The 18924-nt window shown below is 40.5% G+C and overlaps 1 protein-coding gene across 2 annotated transcripts in view; it reads right to left on the bottom strand.

The window, feature by feature from the left end:
- Amph (amphiphysin) overlaps positions 1-18924 on the bottom strand; it is a 194274-nt gene that overhangs the window by 44477 nt on the left and 130873 nt on the right. For both annotated transcript variants that reach the window (XM_036186752.1, XM_036186753.1), the window contains exons 6-11: positions 15162-15269; positions 13388-13473; positions 5525-5600; positions 4843-4925; positions 2299-2437; positions 998-1126 (exon numbers count right to left, since the gene is read on the bottom strand). In XM_036186752.1, the coding sequence (XP_036042645.1) occupies positions 998-1126; positions 2299-2437; positions 4843-4925; positions 5525-5600; positions 13388-13473; positions 15162-15269 (621 nt within the window). The remainder of the gene's footprint in view (positions 1-997; positions 1127-2298; positions 2438-4842; positions 4926-5524; positions 5601-13387; positions 13474-15161; positions 15270-18924) is intronic.

The raw sequence follows: 18924 nt of genomic DNA, 5'->3' as shown, positions 1-18924 counted from the left end.
ATCCTGAAGGACTCCCTCTCCCTTCCCCCAACAAACCCTATTTCCTACCTCTTTCACTCAATAATACTAGCAAGAGTTAATGCTTCCAGAAGTACTTAAGGACTCTCCCGGCATCTGTAATTTTCAAAAGTGTCTTGATTCTCCCTCTCCCCATCATGAGGGTCCTTGTCAGGGAGCCAGAAAACTTCAAATAAAAACACTTAAAAAGAAAGAACACTTCTGAACTCATCTTTACTTCCGAACTACTCTGTGTGTTACCTTCTTGCCTCATTTAAGTAGCCTCATCTCCTAGACAGGGATGTCCTCAGCTAAGTACACAAGCTTCTAGAGGACTGAAGTCCCTACTTGTGATGGAATTGAGAGGATGATATGAGTGGACACAGGGAAAAGCAACCGAGCAAGGTCAAGTCACCCTAAAATATGCTTGGTGCAATTGTTAATGTTGGAAAACAGAAAATGTCTCTGGCTAGTAGGAAATGTGTGGGCTGATGCAATCTGGAAATTAACATGTAGTTAAGAGTCAGAGATTGGTCCATCCAGCTGATAGGATAGTAAGGGTCAATGCTTTTGTAAACACAATATTGTGACATAAAAAATGACCAGTGAGCTAAAGTTGTAATGTTAGGGCTGCATAGCAACACAACCTGATTTTTCAAATGTGAAACTGACCAGTCCCCAAGGGAATGAGGATAGAAAGAAAACAGGCTAGAGTGTAAGCATGGTTATGTCACAATGGTAAGACAACAGCAACTCTTCTTCATTTTATACTTTTCAGTATACTCTGCAATAAATAATATTCTACTCATTAATTGTTAGAATATTCAAATTCTATACATTGTATATCTAATAATCCTTTGTTTGCACAGAGCAATAAAGCAAGCCCAAGTGACAAAATGTTACTGGTGGCTCAAATATCTGCTACTTTCTCTGCAACTGACCTGAAAGTCCCTCCCATCATGGTACTTTAATAGACATGGCAGCTGCCCCGAGCACTCACCTGGGAAGGTGTTGTCACATTGATTTCTGGAACAAAGTTGTCTTCGAAGAAATTGATGATGTTCTCCTGCTGCAGTTCCTTTGTTGGGGTGACTTTGGGCAGAGGTGGGACAGGAGGCCCTTTCCTTGTCTAGGAAGCATCAAATACAATCATGGTAGCCAAAGACATGTCGCTAACATCTTTAAGCAAGGGTCCCATGAGCACAGCTATGTGAGCAGACAGACTTCTGAGTGAAACTGAGCTGTCCATAGCTGTAAGCCTACTTGATTCAAGTCAAGAAAGCTGTCCACTTGGGTGGCTCTCGGAACACTGATGAGCAATAGCCTAATTGGAAGAAGTCAAGTCATGAGAAAAGTCCATGCATCTCAATTGGAACACTGCCCAGGACATAGGACCTATGATGTCACACAGGCCGTACATTCTCTCAGCTCAACTACAAAGATTTCTCTTGTCAGCAGAAAATTGGAATTTGAAAACAAAAATTAAGCCAGTTGTTTTCTTTGTTTTTATTTTGTTTTGGTTTTTTTTTTTTTTTCCAATTGAATCAATGAGACCAACCAGATGCAGCTTCCATTTGACTTTTGCACTCCAGAATTTTGAGATAAAAATCTTGGAATCTATTATGCATATCTTCTTACAAAGCTTATACTGGACCATGGACGTTAAATGTCCCTATAGAAATACTATTTTCACTCAATGTAGGGAAATCAAAAGTGTTATTTTTTTCTTCTTCAGTTCCCTTTGCCTGGTCCTCACAGGTTCTTTTAACTTGTTCCAGGCTTTTACTAAGGGACCACACTCACGTGTAACAGAATATGGGTGATGAAATACCAAACATTACTGCAGTCCTGGGTAGTCCTTGACCCCAGTGTAGCCTCCAGCACTGAAAAGGAGGTTCATGAAGAATGTAGAATGAATGAAGCTCAGAAGTTATGATTTTTGTTTTTCAAGGCTAATAACTGAAATCAGAGCATGGAGCAAGCCAGGCAAGTGCTACATCATTGCATAGATCCCCAGCCTCTGAATTCAAGGCAGGATTCTAAGAGAAGGTGAGATGAGTATATTCCTGCCCAACAGGCTGGGAATGGGCAAGAAAGTCCAAAGGATCAAATTCTGAGTACAGGGGGAAAAAATCAAATAGAAAAACAGATTGATTCCATAGTGGTAGTAATAATGTTTACTATTTCATACTTTAGTCTTGCCACAGAAACCTTTTCTAAAGCCTGGTCACCATAGGATGATCCCAGAGAAAAATCACTTCCCCATGAGTTCTACCATGACCCCTGGTATACATTTCTTACCTGTGACGGTGACCTGGGTCGCACTGGGGCAGGAGACGCAGGTGCTAGTGTATGGTTGGGACTGGCTGTTGGACTGGGCAGAGGCGAAGGCTCCTCTGGGGGTGATGGTGTTTTTGCAATGCGAAGAGGACCTGAATCACTAGACAGACACAGAGGATTGAGCAAAAGATCTTCTGAGAAGCAGGACTCCTATGACCCAAGATTCTTTATTCCAGAGAAATCCTGAAGCTTAATATCACTGTTTTTTTTATTCTCCATTTCCAGACTAATTCTAGTTATGAGTAATAGTAACAGATGCTGATAACTGGCACCACTTATTGTTCCCTATGAGCCAGAATCCAGCCATGCATGATCTCTTTTCTTCACAGCAGCCATGCAATATTGACCCAACTTTAGATATGTAAAAGGTAGAGAGCAAATAAGTTAAAATCAAACAAAGAAAGACACTCGAGGTATACTATATTTGCATTTAGATCTTAGTACAAATGTCTTATTCTCTCCACCTGCCAAACAAGCTCCAGAGATTTCCCAACATAAGATGTAGTAATAAAAACCAGCTTCACTTCTGACATACAGAAGAATCATGTCATGCCACAGCCATAGAAAATTACCCAGAAAACTGTCACTTTCCTTTTCAAAGGCATCTCAGGAGAGTGTTAATAAATCTTTTGTGGGAGAGCCTTCTGATTACATTTAAGGAAGACACCAATTCCTTCTTTCTATGCTTTATCAGACAATGACTAAGTCAGACACTTTGCTAACAGACCACATGACAGGTGAGATTCCACAACTTCCCAAGAAGCCACCGTGTTCTAGGCACCTTGCCAGGTGCTTGGGAACAGCTTAACATGATGACTCAGATGGCAACCGGGACACATCCTACTCTCTAAGAACTTCTAAAGACAAAAGCCAGAAGGAACGGAGTCTGTGACCTAAATAAGAGTACAGATACAGCAGCATGGTCTACCCATTTAAGAGCTAAGGGAGCCACGTTCTTCAGAGAGGAGACACTACATCAGTGGTTCTCAACCTTCCTAATTCTGTGACCCTTTAAAAGAGTTCTTCACGTTGTGATGACCCCCAACCAGAAAATTATTTCATTACTACTTCATAACTACAATTTTGTTACTGTCACAAATTATAATGTAAATAGCTGATATGTGGGATATCTGATATGCAACCCCCAAAGAGGTTGCACCCCAAAGGTTGAGAACCAATGCTCTACATGATTGGGACTCTGGGCCAGCAATCATGACCTCTGACTGGAAACAGTCCCGATCTATGCTCTAGTTTAGAGATTTCCCACAGAGCTAACTCACCACCTTGCTCTGCAGAGGAATGTAAAAAAAATAAAAAGAAAGTAAGAATAAGAAGAAAGAAGAACAAAAATGAGGAAGAGACATTTGTTGAGTCGCCATGACCCTACTTCTTGCTTTAGCTGATTTTGAAACTGGTGTTTTCAAATGCATCTGTTGTTTTCATTTCCATGTGAGAAAGCCAGTCTTACTTTCTTAATTTATTTTACTTTTACAATATCCAAAAGTCGTTTTGATATTCAAGCAATATTGGAGCCCTAATTCTGTCCCTTTCCTGGCTTCTTCTAGGCGCTGGTAACCATAGCAGGGGCTACAGTTATGGCCACTCTTGGGATCAGTAAGTGATCAAAACAGCAGTCATCACACACTGACATATGAAGAAGTTAGGGCTGCATATGTCTATGAACGATTCTATAAATACATTCCTATGAATGTTTACAATGACTGGCATAAAAACCACAAGTGTAGAATCTTAGAACTTAACATGACCTTAGAAACCATTTCATTCCATAGCACCCCACTTTTTCTGTATATATTTTTTAAATGAGCTCTTTAACAAGAGATCACTGGGCTTCAACAAGGAAAACAAAGGAAATTAACCCCAGAGGCATATAACTGAAACCTAAAGGGCTTCTGAATGCCAATCCAAGGTTTGCTAAGCATGGGTGGGAGACAAGAGACTTCACAATCATAAGAGAAAGTGGGTATACAATCAAACCAAGGTAAATAGCTAAGATGAGCCACTGAGCCCTTAGTCTATGGCTACTAATATACTAACAGCAACTTATAGTAGAGTCATAACATAGCCAGGTTGTGTGGTAAATGCTAAAGCAGAGGTAGAGGGTAGAGAGGGCTCTTCTACTTCTTTCCTTCCTTCAATGGATAAGAATAAGCATGAAGCTATGGAGTCTTTGAATTTTTTCTATTCTAGAAAAAGTAACAAGTAGAAATGATCACTACCCCATACTATTGCCCTCAGGTTTCATGTAAGTCAGAGAGGTAGCTACTTACTTCTACTGTGACCAGTAGCATATTGAGGCAACTGAAGGCCAGAAGTATGAAAGCCCAAAATCTAAGGTTGGAATCACTCTCCAGATGGGAAGGCCCCTTTTAGACTTTTACAAGGCAAATGAAACAGTATAACATGGTCTCCAGACTCCAGAAAAGCCAACACATAGCACATCACTGCCTCTTGGCACACAGCTAGCTCTGAGGACCAGTGGCCTACCTGGGAGCTCCTTGAATGCTGAAGGCCTTGTCAGCATGCTGATCACCAAGTTTCGTCATCACTTCATAGAGCTTGTGGCAAAGCTAAGGGGACAGAGGCCTATTAGCTACAGGACATTCTAGAGCCCACCCATGTTATTCTCCCTAAGAAAGAAATTGTTTAATAAAGGTACAATTATTCTAAGAATTAGATTGGTCTCAGGGCACTTGAAATTCTGTATATCAAATTTAAAATCTACAGTTAAGCTGAAATAAGCCAAACACTAAATCAATCAAATATGTATTAATTAGAGTATAAAGCAGAAGAGGAAATCTGGTGGTTTTAGTTCTATTAGAAGTAGTCCTATGGCTGTCCTGATGAACTACAAAAATAATAGTATCAACATGGCTGATGCTTTTCTGAATATTTTGAGACTGATTTTTCATTAGTTTAGAACATCACTTGAAATCCCAACTTACACCAACAGAAGAGAAAAACAAGATAGTGAGGCTATGACAAAACCTTTGAAGCATGTAGAGAGCTGTGTGTTTACTACTGGCAAAAGGCAGGACGAATAGTTCAGAGTAGTAACAAACCACTGCTCCAGGAGCCATGTAGGAGGGTGAATTAGCCGGTGTTCTATGCCATACCCTATGCTTTCCTTACACTGCCTTCCATAAGGGAAACAGGCACCATTACTCACCACTGCGATTTCCTTGTGAAACTTGGCCTCAAGGCTGGAGACATTTTTGAAAGTATTGACATAAAAGCCAATTCGTCTACCATGGGGAAACAGAAAAAAAAGGAGAGACCAGTTAGCAAAAAAAAAAAAAAAGGATTTTAATGGCAAAGAAACATATTGAGGCTGTTTCCTATACATGATTTTGAACAACATTGGATTTAACAGCATCTTAGAGTAAGCCTAAGTTTTTGTAGCTGTTGAGCACACAAGCTGGCCATTGGCAACATCTCAAACACATTTGTAAAGGAAAGTTATGGAAGGATGCTGGGCCATGAGGCAACTTCTATCTGTCTTCATCCGAGTTTCTTAAGAGTAAGCACAAAAGCCAAATGGAGATTTAGCCTGCTACCCCAGAACAAATTCCAAATAAAGTGTATCTGGACTCTATTTTTACTTAATTCTTTTTAACTCGTCTAAGTAACAATAAATTTAATTTAATTCATTTTATTGTTTCAATGACACTCCCAAAAATAACTAGTGTCCCAAATGTTTAATTTAGATCCAAACTCTCAATAAAACAGAAAACTAAGTAAGGATTTCGACAGACAAAAGGAAACTTAATGATCTTCTCTTGCTTAAGCTGAACCTTGCAGTGCATAGGATTTCAGTGAGAAGAAATGGAGAAACCATGAGGGTCGATGGAACCAGGACCATTAGGGTACTTGTATTTGTCCCTTACTTGATGCTCACAACAATCCCCTGGGACAGTTATTCTCATTTACTAGAAAAAGTAAATGGAGATTAACTGTTCAGTGATATGCAATTCATGGGAAGAGAAAACAAGTATTAAAACCCCCAAAGAAGAAAATGTAATAGAAAATCATAGACTATTTTACATTTTTTATAACAATAACTTGCTATTTCAAAATCAGCAAATTCTGCTTAAATTAGGTGTTTTTTAATTTTAGCTAAAATAAAAACTTGGAGCCAAATTTAAGAACTCTGAAATGAAGTGATAATTAAATGGTAAATCTGTACCATCATTGTACCTTAAATCCCTGCCACATTACATTTATTTTCTATTTTTGGTTGTGAGCCTAGCCTTTAACGGCTGAGCCATCTCTCCAGCCCTACATTTATTTTCTATACCCACAGTTACCATGTGACCTTGACTTCACATACTTTTCTTGTAGCTGACTTCAAACCCCATATTTTACATATCCATGCATGCAGATGGTTCTTTGTATCCATGGTTCTGTATACTGTGGTTCAACCATCCATGGATCAAACCATCAGAAATCAGAGGGCATCTGCCCTAAACTCAGACTGTATTTTTTCTCCATTTCATTTTCTGAACCATTTACAACAGCATAATGTTGTTGTGGTATTAAGTCTAGAGATAATCTAGAGATGATTGCAAGCGCACAGGAGAATGTGAAAGCAGGTTATACACTACACTATTTTATGTAAAAGGCTTCAGCAGCCATGGAGTTTTGCTTCCCCTGGGGGATTCTGGGAACCAATTCTCCACAGATACAGGGGACAAATATATGTATTTGCACATGTCCATATACTTATACATATAGGAATATAGTAATAAAAACCCTGGCATAGCGTGTTTGGGAAATAGTAAGGACTCAGATTGGAGACCAACAGTGAGAGGCAGATGGACTCAAAGGCAGAGGCCCTTGCCAGGCTATGAGTCACATTTATTTACAGACCAGAAGAAGCAAGTAGATGTACTTTGAGATAGGGGAGAGCACATACTTGGCACTTGAGTTTGAAGAGAGAAGGTCATACATAGTTATGAGGGAAAGGAAAGACAGTGTGAGCTCTCTGACAATGCTCTACAGGGGAAACCACTCAGTATAGTGTTTTCAGAGAAATGCTTCTGAAATATCTAAGTGGGATGTATAACCCCTTTTCTTAGACTGCTCCCTCAACCTCTGCCGCTGTGAATTCACTGCCACAATGGGATCTGCCAGCCAAATTAACCCTTTCTTCCTAAATGGCTGTTGTCATGGTACTTTATTACAGTAATAGGGACTAAGACACTACATGTTCATGTTTAATTTTTATTTCTCTGTCATGGCATATGTTATATCAGTTTTTATACAGAGGAACAAATACAGAAAGAAACACTGTATTTTAAATAAATAATAAAATTATAATATTTTATTTGATTTTAGAATTTAGAAGTTAAATAGCATGTGATAACTAGAAAATACAGTCATGGTGGTGGTGGTACAATTTATCATATATAAGCTTTCTCCAATATATTAAATAAGAGACTGTTTCCAAAAGGGGCCTTGGGCTTGGTCACAGTTGTAGTCTTGGTCCCTGGTATGGTACCTAGCGCACAGTAAATATTATGTGAGTGAGTGAACAACAAATGAATGAATGAATGAATGAATGGACAAATGAAAAAGCCATTGGAAGGGTACATTCTGATGGCCTTGACTCATGAACAGCAGTGAAATACCTATTTACATTTACATTTTCTCAAAAGGCTCATTTCACAAGATCTTCATTAATAAGAGATCCTGAGACATTACCAGTTCTCCCAAAAGGTTTGTTTTATGGTATCACCATGATGCTTCTGATTAGTTGTCAAAATCTTTTTTTTTTAATTCAGCCATCTTGATGACATCACTATCAACATATTGACATCACAGAGATATTTTGTTCTCATAAATGATGGAAATATTTGGATGCAGAGCAGATGGTGTGTGCAAGCCCATATACTGTTCCCTCTAGGATGCACCAAGAGAATGACGCACATCAGGTGGAGGATGGCACTGCTTCCCCTGTGTTTCTACTACTTCACCTGCCATGGAGAAGGGGTGGAGCAAGAGGAGTCTTCTTCCACATTTTCCCAGATGCTGAACCCAATCACACTCCTGCTGCTAAATATTTAGCCTCTTAACATTCAAACTGCAACCCAATCCCATCTGCTCTGCATTAGGACAAGTGTCCTGGCTACTACACCCATGGTACTATCTTCCTCAACAGCAAGTACATATAGCATGGCCCAGACATCTTATTTATACCAGTTCTTCCACATCTATGCCCGATCCACAATCTTGGCATCATTCTCATGGCTCCAATTGTGAACTTGAGCAACCCAAGGTCTCACATCTAACCTATTCCAGGCAAAAATCCCCCATTACATTTTCAAGTACCTGTGACGGTATTTTTGAAACTTGTATAGGACTACTACCCCTCTCTGGTTTTTTATAAACTTTTTATTCCTTTTTTTCAAATGACATATTTTGATCATGTTTTCTCCTCCCCTAATGCCTCTGAGATCCTCCTCACCACCCTGCCTGCCCAACCTTACATTATTTCTCACTCTCTCTAAAACAAGCAAAAACAAAAGCAAAACACATGCATTTAAAACCTCCACAAAACCACAAAAACAGAAATCAAGATGAAGCAAGCAAAAGACCAATAAGACAAAAAAAATGTCCAAATTAGACAAAAAGTCTACAAGAATACCATTGAGTTTGTTTTGTGTTTCCCAACTACTTCTGGGCCCAAGACCTGTCTTTAAGTGTGATGTGTACCTGGTGAGACTCCACTGGAGAAAACTAACTTTCCTTTTTTGTCAGCAGGTATCAGTTGCAGATAGCTTCTTGGTTAGGGGTGGGAGCCTGTGTTTACTTTCCCTTCTTAGTGATGGGATTGTCTGTCTTGAGCCTGTGCAGCTCCTGTGCATGCTACCATAGTCTCTGTGAGTTCATATGTGCATCAGTCCTGTTGTGTCTAGAAGATGCTCTTTCCTTGGAGTCATCCATCACCTTTGGCTTTTACGATATGTATGCCTCTTCTTCCATACAGATCCTTGAGACTTAAGGGGAGGAAGACTTTGATGAAGACATCCCATTTATGACTGAGTGCATCAAAGTCTCTCACCCTGCACATGAAATCACTATTTCTTTATTCCAGGCAACAGAATCCACTGGAGTCCAGCCCTTTTCAAGCCAGAATCATGTAAAACAGTTCCCAGCCCTGTCTGAATAATCCTATCCACACCCTCTACAGTTCCTATCCACTACTCACCCCACACATTCTCAGGCCAGATATCCTCCTGTTGCCACTGGCACTGTCATCTTCTCAAAGTGACAAGAGTTGATTTTCAAAGGTCTACCTTGTTCTATCAACTCTCTATATTTGTTGCATGATTCCTCATGCTCATTCTAAAATCAAGCTTTTCTAACCAGAGATATCCAATCTGCTGTTCCCTCAGGTCTAATGGAGTCATCAGTGCCTGCCATGGAGCCTCTGAGCCCTCCAGCCACTGAGCCCTCTGTGGATGTTCAGCTTCCTGATACTGTACATTGCTTCATATTGCTCCACAGGCATCTGGGCATACATCACCCATACATAGTGTTTCCTGTTTGAATCCCAGACACTATTACCTTAATAGACTTCCTAATGATTCTTCAAACACAGCACACTTAAGATGGTGTTCCCAAACCTTCATTTTCATTATGTAATAAGTCTTTGAGAGATGTCTTCCCTCATCTCTGAAGTTACACTGGTCAACCAGCAATGCCAGTTACCTTTGTCTGACATCTTACTTTTTGTTTCCTTTATCCTTCCGTACAGGCTGTGAGAAAATAAAACTTTCAGTATAAGATCTATAACTTCTCAAAGAAGCTAGACACCCAGTGGGTGGCTAATAAATATTTGATAATAAGTGAATCTATCCTCTTAGCCTTTGTCCATAACTCCCTCGTTAGCATTTGCCTTCCAATCAACCTCATGCCACATTAAATTAATTAAACTTTCAAGAACTGGAGATGGAGAGATGTCTTAGCAGTTAAGAGCAATGACTGATCTTCCAGAGGACCTGAGTTTAGTTCCCAGCAATCAGATGGCAGTTCATAACCATCCTTAACTTTCCAGTTACAGGGGACTTGGCATTATTGTCTGGCTTTCATGGCTACCAGATATATGTGGTACTCAGAAACACATGTCGGCAAAATACCCATACACATAAAAAAATCAAGATTAAAAGAATTTACAAGAACTAAAAATCTACAGTACCCATGCCCTTATTTGTGCACTCATCAGCTTAGAATCATTGTTCACCAAATACTGACTTAAAAAAATTCAGCTTAAGTATTCCCTAAAGTGTCCTCCTTCATTATAGTGATACTTTATAATCATCTCCTATGAATCACAAATTTGGTCAAAATATAAATATAGGTTAGGAGGTAGAATTCTTGTGTAGTATGAGTGACTCTAAATTTAACCTTCAGAAACTCCCCTGAATAAATAATAAATAATACAATCTTTTATAAGCTGTATGTTCCTCTATGTAGTAGATTATTTGTGGTGATATATTGTGTAACCTAATAAAATTTGTCTGAAGATCAGAGAACAGAACAAGCCACTAGATAAGCATACAGGCCAGGTAGTAGTGACACACACCTTTAATCCTAGCACTTGGGAGGCAGAGATCCAAGGTGAGTTCAAAGCCACCTTGGAATGAGATTGACTCAGTCCAGGAGAGAAACAGAGCCAGGCAGTGGTAGCACACACCTTTAATCCCAATACTTGGGAGTCACACACCTTTAATCTCAGCACTTGGGATTTCATGCCCTTGCTTCCAGTACCTGGGAGGCACACATGCCTTTAATCCCAACACTAAGAAGGAAGTAAGATGGCTGGGCAGAGAAAAGTATATAAGGTGTGAGGAGACAGAAACTAGAACCTTTTCTACTGAAACTTTTCAGCTGAAGAGCTTTTGGCTGAGGACTCAGATACATTCAGTCAGAAGATTCATGGAGCTGGAGAGGTGAGACATGGCAGTGACTTGTTCCTTTGTTTCTCTGACCTTTCAGTATTTACTCTAATATCTGGCTCCAGGTTTGTTTGTTTTTATTGAAAGACCATTTAGATTTCATGTTACAATTATTTCTTTCAATGTATGTGTACATGTGTGTGTGCATGCGTATGTGTGCATTTGTCTATGTATATATGTGTGTGTGCATGCATATGTGTGCATTTGTCTATGTATATATGTGTGTGTGCATATGTGTGCATTTGTGCATGTGTAGATGGTGACCAGAAGAGGACTTCTCACCTCATTTTTTGAAACAAGGTCTCTCACTGAACCTGCAGCTCACTAATTGACCTGATTGGTGGCTGGTGAGCTCCAATGATCCATCTGTCTCTGGTCCTCATGCTGGGTAACAATGCATGCCACTACACCCAGCTCTATTTGGCAATGGGGATCTGACACCAGATTCTCATGTTTGCAAGGCAAGCCCCTCGCTGACTGAGCCATCTCCCCAGGCCTCACTTCTCCTCTTTATACATCCACATTTTGAAACAATTTCTTATATGGAAGCAATGGGCAATAAAGAACAAAAGAAGCAAAGAACAAACTAAAGACAGGCATCAAGCTTAATACCATCTACCTTTTAGATCCAAAGATGCCAACAGAGTGAAGAAAAAGAATGGAAAAGGATGGTGATAAAGGTGCCATGGACAGATTGAGCAACAGAGGGCTTGGAGCAGGTATCAGACAAACATTTATTAAGAGAGATAGCAGAGGACACTTTGTATCCCCGTGTGGTGGTGTACCCCTGCAATCTCAGCAATTGGGGGTGAAACCAAGAGGATCAGGAATTCAAGGTAATCCTTTGCTACAAATCAAGTTAAAAGCCAGCCTGGACTACACGATACCTGGTTTCAAAACAAGCAAATAAAAACATAGGATGTTTTATAAGGATAATATCCTCAATAATATGCACATCCAAAAATAGTACAAAATATATTTCAAAAAGCTGACAGAACTGAAGAGGAAAATGGACTTGTCAATAACTCAGGTTTAGTGATAAATAGAATAATTAGGCAGAAGACAGAGAAGAGAGGACCCAATGAACACCACAGCACAACTAGACACGTTGAATAATTTCTGGATGTCTAAGATGAGTTTGATGCAGGAATTCAAACATTTATCACTGAAGACATGTTCACTGCTGCATGGCCAATCCTGTGCATTTCCCCATAGGAGACACCGAAGATTAAAAGTGCTGACTTCAATTTCAGGGTTGAGCAATGTAAATGGGAAAAAAACTATGTACTTGTGAAAAATCATGACTGTGTGCAATTTCAGTTAGAGAGAGCCTCAGATAAAAGCAGTGGGAAATTAAGCCTGTATATGTGTTTAATTTCTTCAGGGCCATCAGCTATTTGGAAGGTAGGGGAGGAGATTGACTATAAGTAATATGGCACGACAAGCTGAGCTGAGTTCTGTCTGAGGGACTGGTGGCATGGAACTGCCGAGGAGAACTGAGTTACATGAGATATCACTGCTTCCTCCTGGTTCTACCGCTGAGTAATGAATAAACCACATAAATCTCACTCAATACCATGAGAATTATGGAATACCTGGAATACCTGTAAATATGAACAGCATTTGGTGTCTGAAATAGCGATATAGCTCAGGTTAAAAGTTCAAAGAATCAGATGACAAGATGAAGTCTTAGAATAAGGGAAATCCAACCAAGAGCAGGAGGGATCTTACTATAAATCCTAAGATCAGGGGAAATTCTCCTAGTAAGAGTTTGTATCTCCACTTGAGAAACATAGCAGGGTCTAAATAGCTGCCAGGCACATGTGGCCATTAATTAAAATTAGATAGAACAAAATAAACATAAAATTCCATTTTTTTTGGTCTCCCCAACCATATCCCGAGTATTCATCAGGTATATGTGACAAGTGGCTTCCGTATTGGAAGGCATAGGCACAGACCTTCTTCCAGACAGCACAGAAGCATTCCAGACAAGGAAGACAACACAGCGGGAAAGCCACGCCTCTTCAACTGTCAAAGGAGGTGTGTGCAAACTGGAGCAGAAGCATGTTTACCTTGACCATAATGATGGTAACTCTTCTTGTAAGTCAACGTTGAACTCTTCAAACACTTTCTGAGCTTTCTGAAACTCCTCTTCTGCCTAAAAATGACACACAAAGTATTTACACACAAGGGAAGCCATTCCTATACATAAAGCATCACTCCATATTAAACAGGAATAGCCTTGTGCTATCCTGAGAAGACTTTGAGGAGAGATATTTGTTGAAATCCAAACCATTTTGTAATTAAATATAAAAAATTAAGATTCACAAGAAAGCCAATGGTATTCTCTCAACCTTGGTCTGATTTGTTGATTCTACATAAATGCCATAAAGCCTATAAAGATCTCTGTTGTGGATACTGCTCATGAATGCTCCTACAGAAAAGTCCAAGGCCCATGTAAGGTATAAATCATTACCAGATGTATTTTCAAAATAGACTTGCAATTTGCTACATAGAGCACACTAAAGAGAAAAATATTTCATCACCATATACAAAGGCAATGACCCACAGGCTGGAATTCCATGGCATAATCTTGCCAGATTGCTTCAGTTTGAATATGTGGGAAAGAAAGGTAACATAGATGAAGTACTCTATAAAGCCTAGCCTCTCTGAGGCCTTGCATGAAAGGTAGCTGCTATCACATGTGCTTGGGAATTTATGGGTAATTCATGCAGGATCTGCTCAGGGTGGATGTACAGAAAAAGGAAAGGAGGGAGGAAAAGACTTGAAAGTTGGTAAGGGTGTACAAGTGAGTTATTACCAAACTGTGGAGGTCTTATATGTCATGATGGGGGGGGAGGGTAGATCTTTTTTTCCCTAGTGGGGGCCACTCAGAAGGTGAGCAGTAAGGAACCTGATCTAGAGATGCCATGTTGAAAGATGATTTGGCAATGGGGTGTGGTAGAATAGACAAACCAAGACTGGAATCCAAGAAAATGGTGGAGAGATGGCATCATTTAGCTGGCATCTGAAATGCTGATATACAAGATTGTGGTGGCTGGAATGAGATGATCCCCATAGTCTCAGGCATTTGAATCCTCGGTTCCCAGTTGGTAATGATGTTTGAAAGGCTTGGGAGGTATGGCCTTGATGGAGGAAGTGTCACTGGGGGGCAGGTTTTGAGAGCTTAAAGACTTGCACCATTCTGACTTTGATCTCTCTCCTTCCTGCATGTGATTTAAAGTGTGAGCTCCCAGATTCCTGATTTAATTGCCATGCCTGCCTATTGTCATACTTTCCTATCCTGATGGTGATGGATGCATATCCCTCAGAAACCCAAAGCCCCAAATAAACCTTTATTCTTGTAGAAGTTGCCTAGGCATGGCGTTTTATCACAACATTAAAAAAATAACTATAACCACGGTAAGAGCTGTTTAAATGAATCTTCTTCAAGAAACTAATGTTATGCAAAAGTAGTTTCTGTCTTTATTTTCAATTGGGAATTTTGTCTGAGAATTCCAAGGTTGGCCTCCCACCTGACTATATTTTGGCAGTGTTCATGGACCCTCAAGAGCACAGAAACTCTCCTTTGTTTCTTTGATCTTGCAACACTGCAAGGGGCTCAAATTTATTCTGGTCAAAATGTGTCAGTGTCATTCATGAATCTTTCTTATAATCACATGAAAAACTTATTTTAATGAAAGTGGCTTAGAAAAGTAAGATGTAGTTGGAATTCTGTCCTGATTACCATCTATGTTTAAAAGGGAAGTATCTAATTTTTAAAAACAAGGATGCTACATGCCTTAAGATGTGGAGAGTGATGTCACCCACTGGATCCATCCCTACCTTGGAGATCCGACTCTCATCTTTCCGTTTGGAACTCTGCAGAGCCTCCAAGTGATGGCGAGCACTGTCATAATCCACAAGCTTCCTGCTGCGTTTAGCGATGCGATTCTGCCAACATGGAAAAACACATGTACTGCAGGAGAGGTGGTCACAGAGTCTCTGACTGCCAAAAGTCAAAAGTCAAATGCGTTCTGTGTTGAAAGCCTCTAAAACCTTTAAATAACTGCTGCAATTACATATGTATGTGCCTGAGTGTGTACAGTTAATGAACAATCTACAGGAGTCTGTTCTCTCCTTCTATCATGTGGCTTTCTGGGATTGAACTCAGGTGGGTCATCAGACTTGGTGGCAAGTACCCCTACCTGCTGAGCCATCTTACTGGCATGGAAGATGATGGTTTTACCAGAAGATGGAGGTGAGCAGGAATATGAGTAGGAAAAAAAGACCACTAAAAATCAGAACAAAGTTTCTAGACCTATGCAAGAAATAGTGTCCCTTCTGATAATAATGAGGCCAATCATGAGCAACTAAAGGCATATGTTTCTAACAAAGAATAGGAGAATCCCAGAGTTGCCTTGGGGTAGCAGGCAAACCTGGACTCTATTAGCGTCTACACTCAGGTTGCAGTCTGAAGATAGGAGAATTCTACCTTAGATTGTGTTATATGATTGTAACAGCATGCTAACTGCAGTTCCCTAAGACAGCTTTGCTTTTTAAAAAATATTTTCCCAGTCTACCACTGTCCTTTGAGTATTAGAATGTCTAGAGCTAATGTATCACTTCAGACATGCTGGTGTTCAGTATACAGGGATACTGCTTGTGTGCTGGCTCATCCCATGGCCACCTCATTAAGGGATTTTCACAAACTTGCTCCAGAAATCCTGAACCACTAGCTATGGAGTACAGCAACCTTGACAACACAGAACTACATCCCCTTGACCAAGTTTTTGATCAGGGCTGAACTTTGCTCAACCAGGACCATCTTCATTTGCGTGACCCCCTACTTGCATAGATCATATAGCTAGAAATTATGTAACTATAATAAGTTATCCACGTTGAAACCTAAAGAGGTTAATAGAATTGAAAAAGAGAACTGGGGCAGGGGCGATAGCTCAGTGCATTCCTAACACCCATATCTTATTTTGGGAAACCACACCCATCCTCAGAAGTGTATGGATTCCTACTTCTACTACATGGGCTTCAGATTCCTCTCTTCACATAGCCTACCATGTTGTCTGTATTTCGTGTCTGGATTCTCCTTAGAGGCCCCACCATGCTCTTGTCTTTTTGTCTTTCTGCCCATGCTGTTAATAGCTCTTTTAGTAGTCCTTACTCTCCAACGATCTGTCTGTGACCCTCTTGAACACCATCTGAGACCTTTCAATAACTATTGTGTGTGTGTGTGTGTGTGTGTGTGTGTGTGTGTGTGTGTGTGTATCTGTTTGCACATGTACATATTTACATGTGCTTGTAGGTATGTGCAGGTACACACATGCATGTGGAGGCCAGAGGTCAGAATCAGGTGTCATCTTCCATTGTTATTCACCTTAATTTTTGAGACAGGGTCTCTCCCTGGATCCAGAGCTCAAAGACTTAGTTGCTGGCCATCTAGAATTTCAGGCATCTGCTGCCTTACCCAGTTTTTTACTTGAACATTGGGAATCCAGACTCAGACTCTCATGTTTGCACAACAAGACTTCACTTCCATCTTCCCAGCCCCTCAACCACTATTATCTCTTAAATTCTGCATGCAATGGAGATAACTGTATTATTGTCTTGTAAGCTGCTAAATTTCTGATTTGTATTGTGATTCTCTTTATAATTTTTTAGATGTCCATCGTGGTTAATCTTGGTTGGCTCTAAAATCAATTAAACTTGATTGGATCTGGGATTAATTAAAAAATAAGCTTCTGGCCTTGCCTGTAAGAAAATTTTTTTTTTCATCAGGTTATTTGAAGTTGCAAGACCCAGGCTAAACATGGCCTGCATCTTTTGGGGACAACTTAGTTAAAAGGAGGTGTTATGATATATGCACACAGGGGACCCCTCAGCTGGCCAGACCAGGGAGTCCCACACATGAGGGAAAACATCCTGGCATGCTGGGCAGATGCCATGGCGGGCAAGTGAGACACACCATGCAGACATGGCATTGGCAATGATGGCAGACATTCATTTATGGACATTCATTCACAAACCCAGTGCTGCATCCACACAGAAAAGTTTATTATAATATAGAGATAAAGACACATAAGGACAAAAAGGAGAGAAGAGAAGAGAAGAGAAGAGAAGAGAAGAGAAGAGAAGAGAAGAGAAGAGAAGAGAAGAGAAGGAAGGGAAGAGAAGAGAAGAGAAGAGAAGAGAAGGGAAGGGAAGTGGAGGTGTGTGCACCTTATGGCAGAGAGGAAGAGAAGGGTGGAAGAGAGAGAGGAAGGGGAGGTTTCAAATCCTTACAAGGAGGCTTTTACATCAGGACCCAGGGAGGTGCGAGTGGCAGGATTTCCAGGGGCCTGTCAGAATACTAACAGGAGGTACAAGGAGAAAAGTTTTGTTCTTTGCCTGCTTTCCTTCACATTGTGCTGGCACCTTCATCTACCCTGTTTATTTTCTGACTAATAAACCTACTCTGTTGCTGCAATCACTGCTGCCATTCATTGCTAAGATCAGAACCCAGCTTCTTTGGCCTTGGAACATGGACTTGGGACCAGTGGCTCCTGAAGGAATTTCCCAGGCCTTCTGTAACAGACTGGGATTGCCCAGGCATCCCAGATCTGTGGGATCTTAGCCTCTCCAGGATGAAGACAGCAGTTGGTAGAAAACCCCAAGCATGTCACATACAGCAATCTAACCAATCCTCCATTAACATATATTTGTTCTCTCTATTCTGCTTCTCTAGAGAATTCTGATAAATACAGTATCCTCTGTTGATATTCTCCTACAGAAGGGGCAATCAATCTCACTTCTTTCAACTAGGAAGTCTGTGCATTTAACAGGAACTACAGGAGGCTTTACATAAAGGTGAAAAAGAGAAAGATACAGAAAAGCATCCATCCCAAAACCTGCGAGAAAAGACATAAATGACCTGGAGAAATGAGTTCCCAGCAAGAGCAAAACAGCAGGGGTGTGTCCACTGAGGTGCAACAGTAGACTCTAGCCTGAGACCTGTCTTTGCAGGCCTCTCTTTACTTAAACTTGGTGCTATGTCCTGCCTGCTACTTCTCCATCACAAAATCAGATCATCCAGGAAAAGCCATATTCCAGCAACAGGGACAATTAAAAACTGAGCTTCAAGCTGTAAATTTACATTAACCTTACATTAACTGAATGTCCTCTAACTTTAGCTTTTGTTTTGTTTTTTGCTTGTTTGTTTATTTGATGATTTTTCCAGAAAGGGTTTCTTTGTGTAGCCCTGGCTGTCCTAGAACTCCCTCTGTAGACCAGGATGGCCTTGAACTCAGAGATCTTCCTGTCTCTGCCTCCTGAGTGCTGGGATTAAAGGCGTGCACCACCACCACCCAGCCCTAATTTTAGCTCTTATTTGTATTCCGCCTAGGTATTTCTTTCAAGATTGAGTTGGGGGCAGAGTGAGAGAGAGAAGGAGGAAGACATACAGAGAGAGAGAGAGAGACAGACAGACAGACAGACAGACAGACAGAAACACAGACAGACAGAATTCTCTGCTGAAGCTCTGGCAGGGAAAGTGAGACCCTAAGACAGAGTCTGTGCCCCTCCCCTTCAGTTGTCAAACTATTGAGACAATGGACTC

The sequence above is a fragment of the Onychomys torridus genome, chromosome 5 (genome assembly GCF_903995425.1).
Source record: "Onychomys torridus chromosome 5, mOncTor1.1, whole genome shotgun sequence".
Classification (NCBI taxonomy): Eukaryota; Metazoa; Chordata; class Mammalia; order Rodentia; family Cricetidae; genus Onychomys; species Onychomys torridus.
This window is presented reverse-complemented; position numbering and strand designations above follow the sequence as displayed.